Source organism: Stegostoma tigrinum, chromosome 1 (genome assembly GCF_030684315.1).
Source record: "Stegostoma tigrinum isolate sSteTig4 chromosome 1, sSteTig4.hap1, whole genome shotgun sequence".
Classification (NCBI taxonomy): Eukaryota; Metazoa; Chordata; class Chondrichthyes; order Orectolobiformes; family Stegostomatidae; genus Stegostoma; species Stegostoma tigrinum.
In genome coordinates this window covers 152,766,184-152,782,904 of record NC_081354.1, presented here as the reverse complement: position 1 = coordinate 152,782,904, position 16,721 = coordinate 152,766,184, and the positions used below count along the sequence as shown (strand labels likewise).

At 42.8% G+C, this 16,721-nt stretch overlaps 1 protein-coding gene across 2 annotated transcripts in view; it reads left to right on the top strand.

Annotated features, from left to right (window-relative positions):
* Positions 1 to 1,049: 1,049 nt before the first annotated feature.
* Positions 1,050 to 16,721, top strand: part of st8sia3 (ST8 alpha-N-acetyl-neuraminide alpha-2,8-sialyltransferase 3) — a 55,749-nt gene continuing 40,077 nt past the window's right edge. The window contains exons 1-2 of one of the 2 annotated variants that reach the window (XM_048553713.2): positions 1,125 to 1,225; positions 1,337 to 1,449. In XM_048553713.2, coding sequence (XP_048409670.1) covers positions 1,136 to 1,225; positions 1,337 to 1,449 — 203 coding nt within the window. In that variant the 5' untranslated portion in view covers positions 1,125 to 1,135. The other variant, XM_048556304.2, reaches the window with a different exon arrangement.

The window sequence follows — 16,721 nt, the reverse complement described above, 5'->3', positions numbered from 1 at the left end:
CCCTACAGCATTCAGAAAAGGAGGGCCTCCTCCTAGGCCTGTGTTGGGATATACCTCAATATACCTGACGGTCTCTCCATGAGGCAAGAGCCTATTCTGGCCTCGGTAAAATGCCAGCAGGGGAAAACAGTAACTGCTAATCAGTCTCTACACAGTTTCTGGGAAAATGCTATAATGGTGGAAAAGCTTTCATCTGATACTTCCCTCCACTATTTTGCCAGCCATTCCTTTTCTCTGCCAAAGACTTCATAGGGCTGGTCTTCATTTTCCCCAGAGGCATTTTGGGACAGGAAAGGAAATTAACAATGGTTTGGAAAAATAACTAAAGCGTCAGTATTTAAACCATTGCGAATAAAGATATAGGGAAGCAAGCTAAACCATGATAAGAGCTGCTGAACTCTGTTGTTCTGGTGATCACACCATCATTGCCATTCCCACTGACACCACTGCCTAATAAGGTAAGGACCTTCCCTGCCCCACTAACTCCACCCCCACACACCTGGTGTTGAAGCATTTCAAAAGATGTCTGATGTATATTGTATCGAGCAAATGCCATTGCAGCTTAATAAAATTCTGAGTTACCAGGAAATCTTCTAAAAGCATTTGTGATTGTAAATATATATACAAATTACAGATAAAAAGAATCATTGTTTTAGGAACACCACAGGTTGACGGCTTTTTCTCACAAGGACCACAAGAGGCTATTTAGTCCACAAGTGAATATATTCACTCACACATATTTATACCTGTAGAATATAACCAAATTGATGCTTTGTTTTATTCCAGAGAAAGAATAAAGACCCATGTTATACAGAATTATTCTAATACAGGGAAGGATCTTTAATGGCAATTTTTTAAAAAAGTTACACACACACACATATATTTATATATATTATGTATTAATATAAATATATATATATATAAATTGATTTCAAATGTTATTGAATAAAGTTTCTTTGTTTTAGCAGCAGATATTTTTTATCATGGGCACCAATTTGAATGACCCCTGAGGAGAGGAGGGTCCTTGCATTGACAGAAGATAAAGAAAATGGAGGCAGTATGGGTAACTCACTGACAGCAGCTGGGTCAGGGAGGCCTTGGTTCAGGTCTGTTTAAACTCTTCCCATCTTAGTGCATGATTATCAATCCTGATACTAAATTTGTGAGTAACCTTTCACATCCCCTTGCAAATTGCTGCTGGAGGATAAAAAGAAACATAATTCAGGTAAAATTCTGGAGTGGGTGCAGCACCTTTCTGGATCTGGCATGAAGGTTACTGACAATTAAAATAGTCTGTGAAATAATTTGCTCTAAAATGTCTTCATCTTTATATCAGGAGAGTGAATGCTTGAGCATTATAAGTAGAACCCATACAGCTCGGGAAATGGGTACGACTGGAATATACCATTTTTGCCAAGTATTGAAGATAATTCCCTTCCAGTCCTTCAGGTAAACTGATAAAATAGCTATTGATTTCAAAAGATCCGTCATCTTAGCCATATATTCTTGTCTGTGGTGGGGTTTACAATAATTCTCTTTCATCAGCACTGGCTGCATTTTTGACTGCAGTTCCTCAAAGTTCTTCCTATCAATTCTCTTTTCAATTTGGTATCATCTGATCAAATAAAAAATCCAATTTTTTCAGATTTGTTTTTTAAAGGATGGTTGCCAGTATTGTGATGCAATTCAGCATGCTAGTCCTAGACAGTCTGTTGTGCTGGAGCAGGCAAGTAGTCCTGAAATTCATAGATGCCAAAATCACTTAACGAAATGTTTTGTTTGAGTCTGATTATAACACTTATTTTTAAGCGATTTAATATTTTGATCCCTTTCTTAAATCTTTCTTTCCATTAACCTGTTTACTATTTCAGTGTGCAAGCCAATTTAAAATTATTTTAGCTAGAATTTCCTGTTCTGGTTTTTAAAAATGGTACAAATCGTTATGTGTTAGTTCATTACCACATTTAAAGGTTGCATTTTATTAATTTTCACACAGCTGTTTTAACATTAGTGTATGTTTGACACTGCAATTTTTCATAACATAACTGCTTTTGGAAAGTTCTAACAGATTCCAACTGACGTTGATTCCTGAGTATCAACTACATTTTTCACAATGAGGATTCTAGTTTCAAAAAGAAAGTGACAAAAAGTAGAAGCAGCTCCATCTCATATCTCACAGTGTGGAACTTCCAAATGGTGGGATGTTTAGCTTTTAAAACACTCCTCAAAACTTATGTTCCACGAGTAAATTACAAAACATTATGTCTTCCGTCATACTTTCAGTTATCTGACTGACTATCTCCAGATAGCCATTCAGCAGGGTTTCCTGAGGATCTGTGACTGAGCCATGGAAAAGCTGCAGGTTCCCCATGTTGATTATATGGTCGCAAGAATTTATAATTAAAGGAGCTGTGGCAGAGGTCAGAATGGCTGAAGTGGATATAGATTCCTATGGCTGCAAAAACCTCAGGAAGGGAAAGGAGACCTGAGAACAGCTTTACAAAAGTACCACACACTTTACGAAATACAAGTTTCCTCTTACTACTAAGGAGGCAAATAGCCCCCAGCCAGGTGGTAGGCTGCTTAACATTTGATACCTCACCCCTCATGTGGAGAGCATCCTGACTCTGGCCACCTGAGTGGCTGACCGTGTCGAAAGGCTTGGACTGAAATTGGAGGCTGATCTTGACTTACTGTATGTGTGGCTATCTCTCTTGACTTGACACATAGAACATAGAACATAGAACAGTACAACAAAGTATAGGGCCTTCAGTCCACGATGTTGTGCTGAACTTTTAGCTGAATGCTAAGGTCTATCTAACCTCCACCCCTTCCTTATAGTATCGTCCATATGCCTATCTAATAGCCGCTTAAATGCCCCTTATGAGGCCAACTCCACTATCCTCTCCAGCAATGCATTCCACGCCCCTTCCACTCTCTGAGTAAAGAACCTACCTCTGACGTCTCCCCTATATCTACCTCCACTCACTTTATCACTCTGCCCCCTCGTACTAGCTATCTCTACTCCAGGAAAAAGTTTCTGGCTGTCCACTCTATCTATACCTTTGATCATTTTGTCCACCTCTATCAAGTCACCTCTCATCCTTTGTCGTTCTAAAGAGAAAAGCCCTAGCTCTCTCAACCTTTCCTCATAGGACCTTCCCTCCATTCCAGACAACATCCTGGTATATCTCCTCTGCACCTTTTCCAACGCCTCCACATCTTTCCTGTAATGAGGCGACCAGAATTGGACACAATACTATAGATGTGGCTGAACCAGACTTTTGTATAGCTGGAGCATTACTTCACGACTCTTGAATCAATCCTTCTATTAATGAAAGCTAACACACCATAAGCCTTCTTAACAACTCCATCCACCTGGGTGGCAACTTTCAAGGAACTGTGAACATGAACCCCAAGATCCCGCTGTTCCTCCGCACTGCCAAGAATCTTTCCGTTCACCCTGTATTCTGCTTTCAAGTTTGTCCTTCCAAAATGAATCACCTCACACTTTTCAGGGTTAAACTCCATCTGCCACTTCTCAGCCCAGCTCTGCATCCTATCAACACCCCTTTGCAACCTAGAACAGCCCTCCACACCGTCCACAACGTAACCCACCTTTGTATCGTTCACGATAATTCACCCTTCCTCTCCTTCATCCAAATCAGTTACAAAAATCACAAATAGAAGAGGACCCAGGAAAGATCTTTGTGGTACACCGCTCATAACTGAGCACCATGTTGAATATTTTCTGTCCACTACCACCCTTTGTCTTCTAAGTGTCAGCCAATTCTTAATCCAATCTGCCACATTTCCCCCTATCCCATGCCTCCTTACTTTCTGCATGAGCCTACCATGGGGAACTTTATCAAACGCCTTACTTAAATCCATGCATAACACATCCACTGCTCTACCTTCATCCACATGTTTGTTCACCTCTTCAACGAATTCAGTAAGGTTTCTGAGGCATGAACTACCCCTCACAAGTCCATGCTGACTATCATGAATCAAACTGTGCCTTTCCAAGTGATCATAAATCCTATCTCTCAGAGCCCTTTCCAATAATTTACCCACCACTGACATAAGACTAACTGGCTTGTAATTTCCGGGGTTATCCCTATTCCCTTTTTTGAACAAGGGAATGACGTTTGCCTCTCTCCAATCTCCCGGCACTATACCCGTGGACAGCGAGGACGAAAAGACCATCACCAAAGGCCCTGCAATCTCTTCCCTCTCTTCCCATAGAATCCTTGGATAAATCCTATCAAGCCCAGGGGATTTGTCTGTCTTCAAGTTCCTCAAAATTCCTAGTACATCTTCCTTACTAACATCGACCTCCACTAGCCTACCAGCCTGTTTCATACTGTCCTCCTTGACAACTAGGTCCCTCTCAGTTGTGAATACTGAAGAAAAGTATTCATTAAGGAACATCGCCCATCTCTTTAGGGTCCGTGCACAAATTCCCTTGACAATTCTTGATCGGCCCTACCCTTTCTCTGGCAATTCTCTTATTCCTCACGTACATGTAAAATGGCTTGGATTTTTCCTTGATCCCATCTGCCAAGGTTTTCTCATGCCCCCTTATAGCTATCCTAAGCTCTTTATTCAGCTCCTTCCAGGATAACTTGTATCCTCCTAGAGCCTTTTCCGTTCCTCATTTCCTAAGCCTTACATAAGCATCCTTCTTGCTCTTAACCAGACGTTTGACCTCTCTCGAGAACCATGGCTCCGTCACTCAACCGCACCTTCCCTGCCTGCTAGGGACAAGCATATCGAGCACACACAGTATGCATTCCTTAAACAATCTCCACATTTCAATAGTGCTCTTCCCTGACAGCATCTGTTCCCAATTTATGTTACCCAGTCCTTTCCTAACAGAATTGTAATTACCCTTCCCCCAAATATAAACCTTACCCTGCTGTATGTACCTATCCTTTACCATGACTATTGTAAAAGTAACAGAGTTATGATCACTATCGCCAAAATGCTCTCCCACCAACAGATCTAACACTTGGCCCAGTTCGTTGCCAACCACCAAATCCAAAGTGGCCTCTCCTAGTGTTGGTCTATCCACATACTGTGTCAGGAATCCTTCCTGAAAGCACTGGAGAAAATCCACTCCATCTAAACTATTACATCTAAAATGTTTCTAATCAATATTTGGAAAGTTGAAGTCACCCATACAACCCTGTGACTTCTGCACCTTTCCAGTACCTGCCTCCCAATCCACTCCTCTACTTCTCTGCAACTGTTAGGGGGTCTGTAAAAAAAAACCAACAAAGTGACTGCTCCTTTCTTGTTCCTGATCTCAACCCAGACTGACTCTGTAGACATATTATTCTCGAATTGCCTTTCAGTAGCTTCGACACTAGTCCTGACTGGCAATGCCACTCTGCTGCCTCTTCTTCCACTCTCCCTATTTCCTTTAAAGCATCTAAATCCCAGAACGTCCAACTACCAGTCCTGTCCCTGAGTTCCCAAGTTTCTGTAATGGCCACAACATTGTCGTTCCAAGTACCGACCCATGCTCTAAGTTCATCCGCCTTATCTCTGATGCGTCTAAGCTTTGAAGTATACACACCTCAAACCTTCTCTGTGTCCACAATTACGCTCCATCGAACGCATTTCTTTACAAGCAACCTCACTCCCGTTTGTGTCCATTGCAAGGCTGAATATCTCATCCTCTGAATTACAAATCTGGTTCCCCACCATGACTCAAACTGCTGACGACTGTAACAAGCTTCTCGCTTTTGTGCCTGTGCTAAACAATACAGCAGAACAGAAATAATATGAACCTGGTAGCTCCAGCTAAGGGGGGGGATGGTGCATAAAAGAGAGGAAAGGCTCAGAGTGAGTCAGTGATATGACAGTAAGCGAAGAACATGGAGATGAAGTCTGACCTGATCCATGAGCTAGGTGCTTGACCCTGAATGCATAGTGTCCTCGCACAGCATTTTAATGATCATTGCCGGGACTATTCGAGGTGCAACCGTGAAGTGCAGAAGCATCCAGTCAGTGGATTGGAGATTTACAATGAGAGTTCTTGGAAGTTAACCCATATTTTGTGCTCCTGAGATGCTACTTGGCCTGCTGTGTTCATCCAGCTCCACACTTTGTTATCTTGGATTCTCCAGCATCTGCAGTTCCCATTATCACTGTGTACCATGTCTGTTGTCCAGCAATGAGTCCTTTGTAGCAAGCAGTGAGCTGAAATTGCTAGGTACCTGCTATGATTTTCACATCAAGATTTCTTGATTTATAGCTTGTCATGTTTGGTAAGATAGGATACTGAATATCAATGAGGCAATTTGCAGTGTTACTAAGGTGCTAAAACAAGCAATAATCTCCCTTAATTGGCAATTCACTGGTGCCTCATTTCAATTTCACCATACTGCTTGCCAAAGCATAAAACATGTGAGTGAGATGCTCTCAACATCGAGATATACCTTGCTGGACTTCTTGTCATTCTATGACAGATCCTACCATAGCCCACATCGTTAGAAAACTGTAAGGCGAGAACAGTTGGTAGAAAATGGAAAAAATATGAAGTAGAACTAACAGAAAGATAAAAGCCAGAGGACAGGACATAAACATTGCAGAGAGGGCACTACACAAAAAGAGAAAAAGCATTAAAAGTTAAAGAACAACAGATGCTAGAAATCAGAAACAGAAATTGCTGGAAAAACTCAGCAGCTCTGGCAGCATCTATGGAGAGAAAGCGCTGTTGATGTTTCAGGCCCAGGGACCTTTCTTCAGAACGCCAGAATGGAAAAAGTACATTCAGCAAGGGGTAAGTAGACCATAAGACCATGAGACATAGGAGTGGAAGTAAGGCCATTTGGCCCATCAAGTCCACTCTGCCATTTAAATCATGGCTGATGGGCATTTCAACGCCACTTCCCTGCACTCTCCCTGTAGCCCTTGATTCCTTTGGAGATCAAGAATTTGTCGATCTCTGCCTTGAAGGCATCCAGTTAGACCTCTAACTGCAAGAAACTGGATCATTTTGTACACAAGTGTTTAACTATAAAGAAGCAAAACAAGCTTAAAGATAGCTGCTGGAGAGATTTCAGCCAATGTTTCAGACAAATCATTCTCGGCTGGGGTGTTGGTATTGTTCAATCAAAAGGTGATGAGTTGTTTTTGACTGTTAGGATAATGACTGCAGAAGGAGAACATCGACTGACTGCGAAGTGTCAGAAAAACATTGGTGTTTCATGCTACATTGTTCATGGGTTTAATATGAAGTGGCTGTGAAAACTAGGCTTAAGGCTATGTGATGGAATGATAATCAGCCAAAGAGGGCAAATAGAGCTGAAAACACAATTCGTTGGTAAGAATAAAGATCTGGAGTTCCAAACATTAGACATTTGACAAAATCTACTCCTCCCAGCTCAAGCAAGTCTAAAGCTTGGACTAGTAACCCTACACATACCAAAATAGTTCTGTAGTGATTCTTAAGCATCTAAGACAGCCGAACAAATCCTAAACAACTGCAGAGATGTTTTATTTTAATAGGACTTGGAAGTCATTCTGATGAATATATCTCAAAATTGATAAAAATTTCAGCCAATGTTTCAGACAAATCATTCTCAGCTGTGGAGTTGGTATGGTTCAATCAAAAGGTGATGAGTTGTTTTTGACTGTTAGGATAATGACTGCAGAAGGAGAGCATTGACTGACTGCGAAGTGTCAGAAAAACATTGGTGTTTCATGCTACATTGTTCATGGGTTTAATATGAAATGGCTGTGAAAACTAGGCTTAAGGCTATGTGATGGAATGATAATCAACCAAAGAGGGCAAATAGAGCTGGAAACACAATTCGTTGGTAAGAATAAAGATCTGGAGTTCCAAACATTAGACATTTGACAAAATCTACTCCTCCCAGCTCAAGCAAGTCTAAAGCTTGGACTAGTAACCCTACACATACCAAAATAGCTCTGTAGTGATGCTTAAGCAATTAAGACAGCCGAACAGATCCTAAACAACTGCTGCGATGTTTTATTTTAATAGGACCTGGAAGTCATTCTGGTGAATATATCTCAAAATTGATAAAAATGTGAGAATAAATCAGCATCTGCTGGGTGAGTTCCAGTCTTCACTCAAGTTATAAACAAATGTAGAAGAGCTGCAACAGAAGGAAATAATCAGGGAAGAACAACTCTTACAGACTGGATTAGCAGCATTGTAGCAATGGAAGCTGAGAGTGTGCATTGGTCCAAAGGATCTCAATAAAGCTTTGAAGTGCTCTTAGTAACCCATTCCAATCATTGAAGAGATTTTGCCACAACTCACTGATGCGAAGATCTTTACCACTGTCATAACCACAGATGGTTACTGGCAAGTGCAGCTGAACAAAAGCAGTTTTCTAACTACAGTCTAGAAACTACTAAGGAGGTACACTTTGTTGTGCATAGTGTTTGGTATTTCTACTGTTCTAGAACAATATTATCACAATCAGCACAAGATAGTCAGTGAGTTTCCTGGACTGAAAGCAATCGTGGATAATCTATTAATCTATGGATGTGGGTGCTTCATGGATGAATTCACTGCAGACCACAATCAAAATCTCCAATAACTGCTAGAGAGAGGTCACTAGATGAACCTGAATCTGAACAAGAAAAAAATGCGGTAGCCTGAATAAAAGCAAAAATTGAAGATGCTGGAGATCTGAAATAAAAAGAGAAAGTGTTGGAGAAACTCAAGTCAGTAGCCTTGTGGAGACAGAAAGACAGTTAATGCTGGAGTCAATTATTGAGAACGTAATAACTGAGCATTTGGAAAGCAGTGACTGAGTTGGTACACGTCAACACGGATTCACTAAAGGGAAATCATGCTTGACAAATCTTCTGGATTTTGAGGATGTGACCAGTAGAGTGGAGAAGGGTGAATCATTGGGTGTTGTGTATCTAGACTTTCAAAAGGCTTTTGACAAGGTCCTCCAGCAGTCAGTGCTGGAACCCCAGCTGTTCACAGTGTACATGAACGATTTAGATGAAATAATTGAATGGAGTATCTCCAAATTTGCCAACATTACTAAGCTGGTTGGCACTGTGTGCTGTGAGGAAGATGTTAAGAGACTGCTGGGTGACCTGGACAAGCTGGCTGAGTGGGCCAATACTTAGCAAGTGCAATATAATGTGAGGTTATCCACTTTGGTCACAAAATCAGGAAGGCAGATTATTATCTGAATGGTGACAGCTTAGGAAAAGCTTAAGAGCAACAAAAGCTGGGTGTCATGGTGGAACAGTCGCTGAAGGTTGACATGCAGGTGCAGCTGGCGGTGAGGAGCACTAATAGTGTTCTGGCCTTCAAACTGAGACAATTCGAGTATCGGTGAAGGGATGTCTTGCTGCAACTATACAGGGCCTTGGTGAGGCCACACCTTAAGTACTGTTTACAGTTTTAGTCTCCTAGTCTGAGGAAGGACATTCTTCTTATTGAAGGAGTCCAAGGAAGGTACACTAGACTGATTCCCAAGATGGCAGGACTGACAAATGAAGAAAGACTGGATGTACTGGGCTTGTCCCCATTGGAATTTAGAAGAATGAGGGAGAATCTCACAGAAGCATATAAAATCCTGATGGGACTGGACAGGCTAGATGTGGGAAGAATGTTCCCGATGTTACGAAAGTCCAGAACTAGGGGTCACAGTTGAAGAATACAGGGTAAGCCATTCAGGCCTGAGATGAGGAGAAATTTCTTCATTCAGAGAGTTGTGAACCTGTGGAATTCTCTCCCACAGAAACCTGTTGGGGCCATTTCATTAGATATATTCAAGGCCTGTGGCCTTTGTAGCTTAAGGGATCAACAGGTATGGAGAGAAAGCACAAGTAGGATACTGAAATTGCGTGATCATACCGAATGGTGGAGCAGGCTCAAAGGGCTGAATGGCCTACTACTGCACCTATTTTCTTTGTTTCTATGTTTAACATTTCAAGCTAACAACAATGCTTAGGGAGGATATTCTTAAGGGGTCATCAAATGAGGCCAAATCGTTCTAACTTAGAAACAAGAAGGGGGTGGTCACTTCGTTGGGCCTGTATTATAGACCCCCAAATAGCCAGCAAGTACCAGAGGAGCAGATGTATAGAGAGATTGCAGATACTTGCAGGAATAATAGAGTATATTGGTTGGAGATTTTAATGTCCCCTGTATTGACCGGGCTACCCAGAGTATAAAAGGCCTGGAACAGTTGGAATCTGTCAAAAGTGTCCAAGAAAGTTTCCTAAATCAATATGTAGAGGGACCTGCTCAGGAGGGTGCAACACTGGAACTCCTCTGAGGAAAAAAGGTCAGGCAAGTGACTGAAGTGTCAGACGAAGAGCTCTTTGGCTCCAGTGACCATAACGCTCTTAGTTTTAACAAAGTTATGGAAAAAGATAGGACAGATCCACAGGTTAAGGTGCTGACCTGAAGCAGGGCAAATTTTGGCACCATTAGGCAGGATCTAGCAGAGTTCAATCGGGTGAGGCAGTTTAATGGAAAAGGAACAATTAGCAAATGGGAAGCTTTTAAAAGTGTGATATCAAGAGTCCGAAGGGTAAAGCTGGCAGGTTTAGGGATTGCTGTTTAACGAGGGACATTGAGGCTATGGTCAGGAAAAAGGAGGCATACATTGGGTTTACGCAATCAGGCTCAAATGAATCCTTAAATGACAGCAAAAGGTGTGGGGGCATACTTAAGAGGGAAATCAGAAGAGTAAAAAGAGGGTATGAGATGGATCTGGCAGATTAAGCTAAGGATAATCCAAAGAAGATCTATAATCGTGGTAAGAGTAAAAGGGTGGCGAGGGAGAGGCTAGGCCCCTTTAAAGATCAGCATGGCTGTCTATGTATGGAGCAACAGGAGGTGGGGGAGATTTTTAATAAATATTTCTCCTCAGTGTTTACTGAGGAAAGAATCATAGATGTTAAGGAAATAAGGGAAACAACTGGGGATGTTTTGGATTGCTTAAGTATTACCAGAGAGGAGGTGTTTGCAGCCTAAAAGTGGATTTGTGTGCAGGAAGTAATGTTTGACAAATCTTTTAGAGTGTTTCAAAGAGGTAATGAAGATGACAGATGAGGGTAGGGCAGTGAATGTTGTCATATGGACTTTAGTTAGGCCTTTGACAGGATCCTGCATAGCAGACTTGTCATGTAGGTTAGGCTGCATGGGATCCAGGGAGAGCTAGCTAAATGGATTCAGAATTGGCTAAATGGTAGGAAGCAGAGGGTGATGGTTGAAGGTTGTTTCTCGGACTGGAGGCCTGTGACTAGTCGTGTGCCACATCGGTTGGTGTTGGGACCTTCTCTATTTGTGATTTACATAAATGATCTGAATATGTATGTAGAAGGCATGTTTAGTAATTCTGTGGATGATACAAAATTAGGAGATATCGTTGATAGTGACAAAGGTTATCCGAAATTACACAGGGATCTTGATCAGATGGGGAAGTGAGCTGAGGATTGGCAAATGCAGTTCAATACAGATAAGTGTGAGATGTTGCACTTTGGTAAGTGAAACCAAGGTAGGACTTATACAGTAAATGGTAAGGTCCTGAGGAGCGTTGTGGAACAGAGGGACCTAGGAGTATCAGTACATAGTTAATTGAAAGCGGCATCACAGGTGGACAGGGTGGTGAAGAAGGCATTTAGCATGTTGATCTTTATTGGTCGTGGTACTGAGTATAGGATTGGGGCATTATGTTAAATCTGTATAAGTCGTAGGTGAGGCCACACTTGGAATATTGTATACTGTTTCAGTTACCCTGTAATAGGAAAGATATAGTTAAACTGGAAAATGTGTGAAGAAGATTTATAAGGATGTTGCCAGGACTAGTAGGCCTGAATTATAGAGAGAGGTTGGACAGGATAGGACTTTATTCCTTGGAATGTAGGAGAACGAGAGGTGACATTATTGAGGTGTATAACATCATGAGGGGTATGGATGGTATGAATGCATATAGTCTTTTTCCCAGTGATGGGGAATTGAAAACTAGAGGGCATAGGTTTAAGACGAGAGGGGAAAGATTTAAAGAAGGACCTGAGGGACAATGCCTTCACGCAGAGAGTGGTGATTGTATGATTTTTCTTTATTTGTTAATGGGATGAGGGCATTGCTGGCTAGGCAGCATTTATTGCCAGTCCCTAATTACCCATAGAGCTGTTAAAAGACAATCACATTGCTCTGGGTCTGGAATCAATGTAATCCAGATCAGGTAAAGATGTCGGTTTCCTTCCTTCAGGGACACTAGTGATTTTTCCTGACATTCAACAATGGATTCATGGTCATCGTTAGATTCTGGATTCCAGATCATTGTTATTGTCAAATTCCACCATCTGCCGTGACGGGATTCGAACTTCCATCCCCAGAATGTTATCTGTGTCTCTGGATTAACTGTCCAGCGCTAATACCACGATGCCATTGCTTCCCCAGCGATGGCCTAGGGGTATATAGAATGCGAGAGAAAATGGTGGAGGTAGGTCTAATAGCAACATTTTAAAAAAAATTTGGATAGGTACATGGATGGGAAGAGTTTAGAGGGATATGGACCAAATGCAGGCATTGAAACTAGCTGAGTGGGAAATAAGGGATCAGTTTGAGCTGAAAGGCCTGTTTCTATGCTTTCTACTCCATGACTCTAAGTCCAATATGACTGTTCTTTAGGACAGACATTTGAAGTACACAGGTCACGTACTAACAGCAAAAGGACCACTGACAATGAGAGACCTGTAGCAAAGATGTAGTGACTAACAGATGTGAAGGCAGTGCAATGATTTGTTGGATACGCAGACTGTTCAGCAATGCTGTTTCATAATTTGTGATCAGAGTGTGAGCGTTTATTAAAAAGTCTCTCCTAAGAATGTGCAGTGGCATTGGTATTGGGGCACAAAGAACGCCAATGCTACAGGGTTGTTTATGAAATCACTGTGGTGTGATTGGGGTGAGACAACACTTATGCAGCTAGGACAAGCATCTAGGGTTTTAATACAAACTGAACATCATACTTATATTGTAGAAGACTGTCTGACCAATGTCTTTGTTTGTGAATGTTAATCAACCTCTCTTAGAGAGACGCAAGGTGACAGTGGAGTCCAAGCATTCCACTTCAAAGCATTTCCTTCAAACCACTTCTATCTGCACTAAAGCCATTACAAAGAATATTGCAACGATATCAGCTGGACTGACATTTAAGCAAGGGAAAGAGATGTTCATCAACAACATTATTTCATGAGCAGCACTTCCAATGAAGATATTTGAGGATGCAATGATACAGTGTCAAACCTTCAGATTGAACGAGACAAAACGGTTGAAATTTCTCCAGATATCACCAGCCCAGCAAAAACATTGAAACTGAGAAACAAATATCTTCTTCAAATAAGTAAACTAAACAGCAAGGTGGAAGCGTCCACATGTTATGCAGTGGTGAAGGGACAGCCAGAAAGCATCAAGGACATGATTTGCTATAAGAGAGATTTTGGTATAAAGAGTTGATGTGATAGCTCAAGAGAGTCATTACTCCTCATGAGTTGAGAAAAGAAGTGTTTAAGTGCATCAATGCAAGCCATCAAGGAATTGCATCATGTCTGAGGAAGGCAAGAGATGTGCTTTACAGAGAAACCTGAGTTACAGACATCTACAACGCAGAAGATCGAACATCGAGTCTGCGTCATGCAAAAACAACCACTTAACTATTCTAAGGCAACAAGGTGTAGAGCTGGATGAACACAACAGGCCAAGCAGCATCAGAGCAGCAGGAAAGCTGATATTTCAGGTCTGAAGCCTTCTTCAGAAATGGGGGAGTGGAAGGGGACTCTGAAATAAATAGACAGAGATGGGGAGGCGGATGGAAGATGGATAAGCGAACAGATAGGTGGAGAGGAGACGACAGGTTAAGGAGGTGGGGATGAAGCCAGTAAAGGTGAATGTAGGTGGGGAGTTAGGGTAGGGGTTGGTCAGTCCAGGGAAGACGGACAGGTCAAGGAGGCAGGGACATGGGTGGTGGGGTTTGAGGTGGGAGGAGTGGATAGCTAGGAGAAAGGACGGACAGGTTAGGGAGGTGAGGACATGCTAGGCTGGTTTTGGGATGCGGTCGGAGGTGGGGAGAGTTTGAAGCTTGTGAGGTCCACCTTGATACTGTTGGGCTGCAGAATTCCCAAGCGAAATATGAAGTGCTGTTCCTGCCACCTTTTGGTGGCATCATTGTGGCACTGGACGAAGCCCAGGATGGACATGTTGTCCAAGGAGTGAGTGAGCTGAAGTGTTCGCGACTTGGAGGTGCAGTCATTTCTCGACAAGCGAGTGTCGGTGTTCCACAAAGCCGCCTCAACTTGGTTTTCCCGATGTACAGGAGGCCACATCGGGAGCAGTGGATACAGTATACCACATTGGCAGATGTGCAGGAGAACATCTGTTTAATGTGCAAGGTTTTCTTGAGGAGATGTAGGGGCACTTGCTGCGGTTGAAAGGGAAAGTGCCGGGGTGGTGAGGCTGGTGGGGAGTGTGGAGCGGACAAGGGAGTCACAGAGAGAGTAATCCCTCCAGAAGGCAGGTAAGGGTGGGGAGGGAAACATGTCTTTGGTGGTGGGGTCGGGTTGCAGATGACGGAAGTATCGGAGGATGATGCATTGGATCCAGAGGTTTGTGGGGTGGTATGTGAGGACAACGGGGATTCTGTTTTGGTTGTTATTGCAGAGAGGGGGTGTGAGGGATGAGCTTCGGGAAACATGAGAGAGGCGGTCGAGGGCGTTTTCAACCATTGTGGAGGAGAAGTTGCTGTCCTTGAGAAACGAGGGCATCTGGGATGTCCACGAGTGGAATGTCTCATCTCGGGAACAGATGCGGCAGAGGCGAAGGAATTGGGAATAGGAAGTGGCATTTTTGCAGGAAGGTGGGTGAGAGAAGGTGTATTCTAGGTATCTGTGGGAGTTGGTAGGCTTGAAATGGATATTGGTTTCCAGGCAGTTGCCAGAGATGGAGACAAGAGAGGTCCAGGAAGGAGAGAGAGGTATTGGAGATGATCCAGGTGAACTTAAGATTGGGGTGGAAGGTGTTAGTGAAGTGGATGAACTGTTCAAGCTCCTCGTGGGAGCACGACGAGGCCATGCTGACACAGTCATTGATGTAATGGAGGAAGAGGTGGGGGATAGGGCCAGTGTAGATTTGGAAGAGGGATTATTCCATGTAACCTACAAAGAAGCAGGCATAGCTTGGGCCCATGCAGGTACCCATGGCCATCCCCTTTGTCTTTAGGAAGTGGGAGGAATTGAAAGAGAAGTTGTTTAGGCTGAGGACGAGTTCAGCCAAGCGGATGAGGGTGTCAGTGGAGGGGGCCTGGTCAGGCCTGTGGGACAGGAAGAAGTGGAGGGCCTTTAGGCCATCTGTATGGGGAATGCAAGTGTATACAGACTGGACGTCCATGGTAAAGATGAGGTATTGGGGACCAGGGAATCAGAAGTTTTGGAAGAGATGGAGTGCATGGGTGGTGTCACGGATCTAGGTGGGGACTTCCTGGACCAAGGGGGAGAAAATGGCATCGAGATAAGTGGAGATAAGTTCAGTGGGGCAGGAGCAGATGGAGGCAATGGGTTGACCAGAGCAGTCAGGTTTGTGGATTTTGGCAAAGAGATAGAAACATGCGGGGTTTTGGAATTACGTCTTATCCCAGACAGTGAAGCTGGGAATAGGTGTCTCCACTCCCACAGGAACTGATTACTTTGCCACTACAATGACTGCGATTCTGACTACTGAGTGTAAGACCAGCTGATATCAAAGACATTCCAGACATTATGATAGTGACATTGGCCCTCAATTCACAAGTGAAGAATTTAGCTGTCTCATAAAGGTTTTGACAAATTCAACACCGTGAATTATCTGCACGCTATCCACAGGCAAATGAAGGACTAATGCATTAGTGAAAATTACCAAGACAATCATAATAAATTGGGCAAATCCAACGTCACCTTGTAACACTAAGTGTAGAAACACACCCACTGAAGGCATGGAAAGCAATCCAGTCCAGAAAGTAACATTACACTGCGCTTAAACTACTCTTCCAATAGTGAAAACACTACTGCAGTCAGAGAAGTAATAAGTCAAGATAAAATTACAGAAAGCCAAGTTTTACTTTGTCGACGATTTGGTAGTTTTATCGGACCTGAGCATTGGAGAGCCAGTCAGACTTCCGGTTCAATGCTCTCAACCAGGTTGATAAATTACCTTCAATTCCATAAGCTTCAGCTCAGTGGTTAGCACTGATGCTGCCTCATAGCACCAGGGACCTGGGTTCAGTTATATCCTTGGGTGACTGTGTGGAGTTTGTATTTCTGCCCGTGTCTGTGTGGGTTTCCTCCCACAGCCTAAAGATGTGCACATTCAGCAGACTGGCCATGCTAAAGTGTCCATATTGTCTAAGAGTATGCAGGCTATGTGGATTAGCCATGGTAAAATGTGAGAGTGGGAGGCTGGGCCTGGTTGGAATGCTTTTCAGAGGATTAGTGCAGACTCAATGGGCTAAATGGCATCTTTCCGCACTGTAGAGATTCTATGATTCTAAAAGTCTCATGAGAAACGTTATCAAATACCTCCTGGTAGTCCCTCTACTGCTTTAGTCATTTCTTCAGAAAACTTTGATCAGGCTCACTAAGTACAAATCCTGTTATTGATCCATGCTGAACTGAAAACTTTCAAGATGTTCAGTAACACAGTCCTTAATTATAGACACTACGAATTTCCC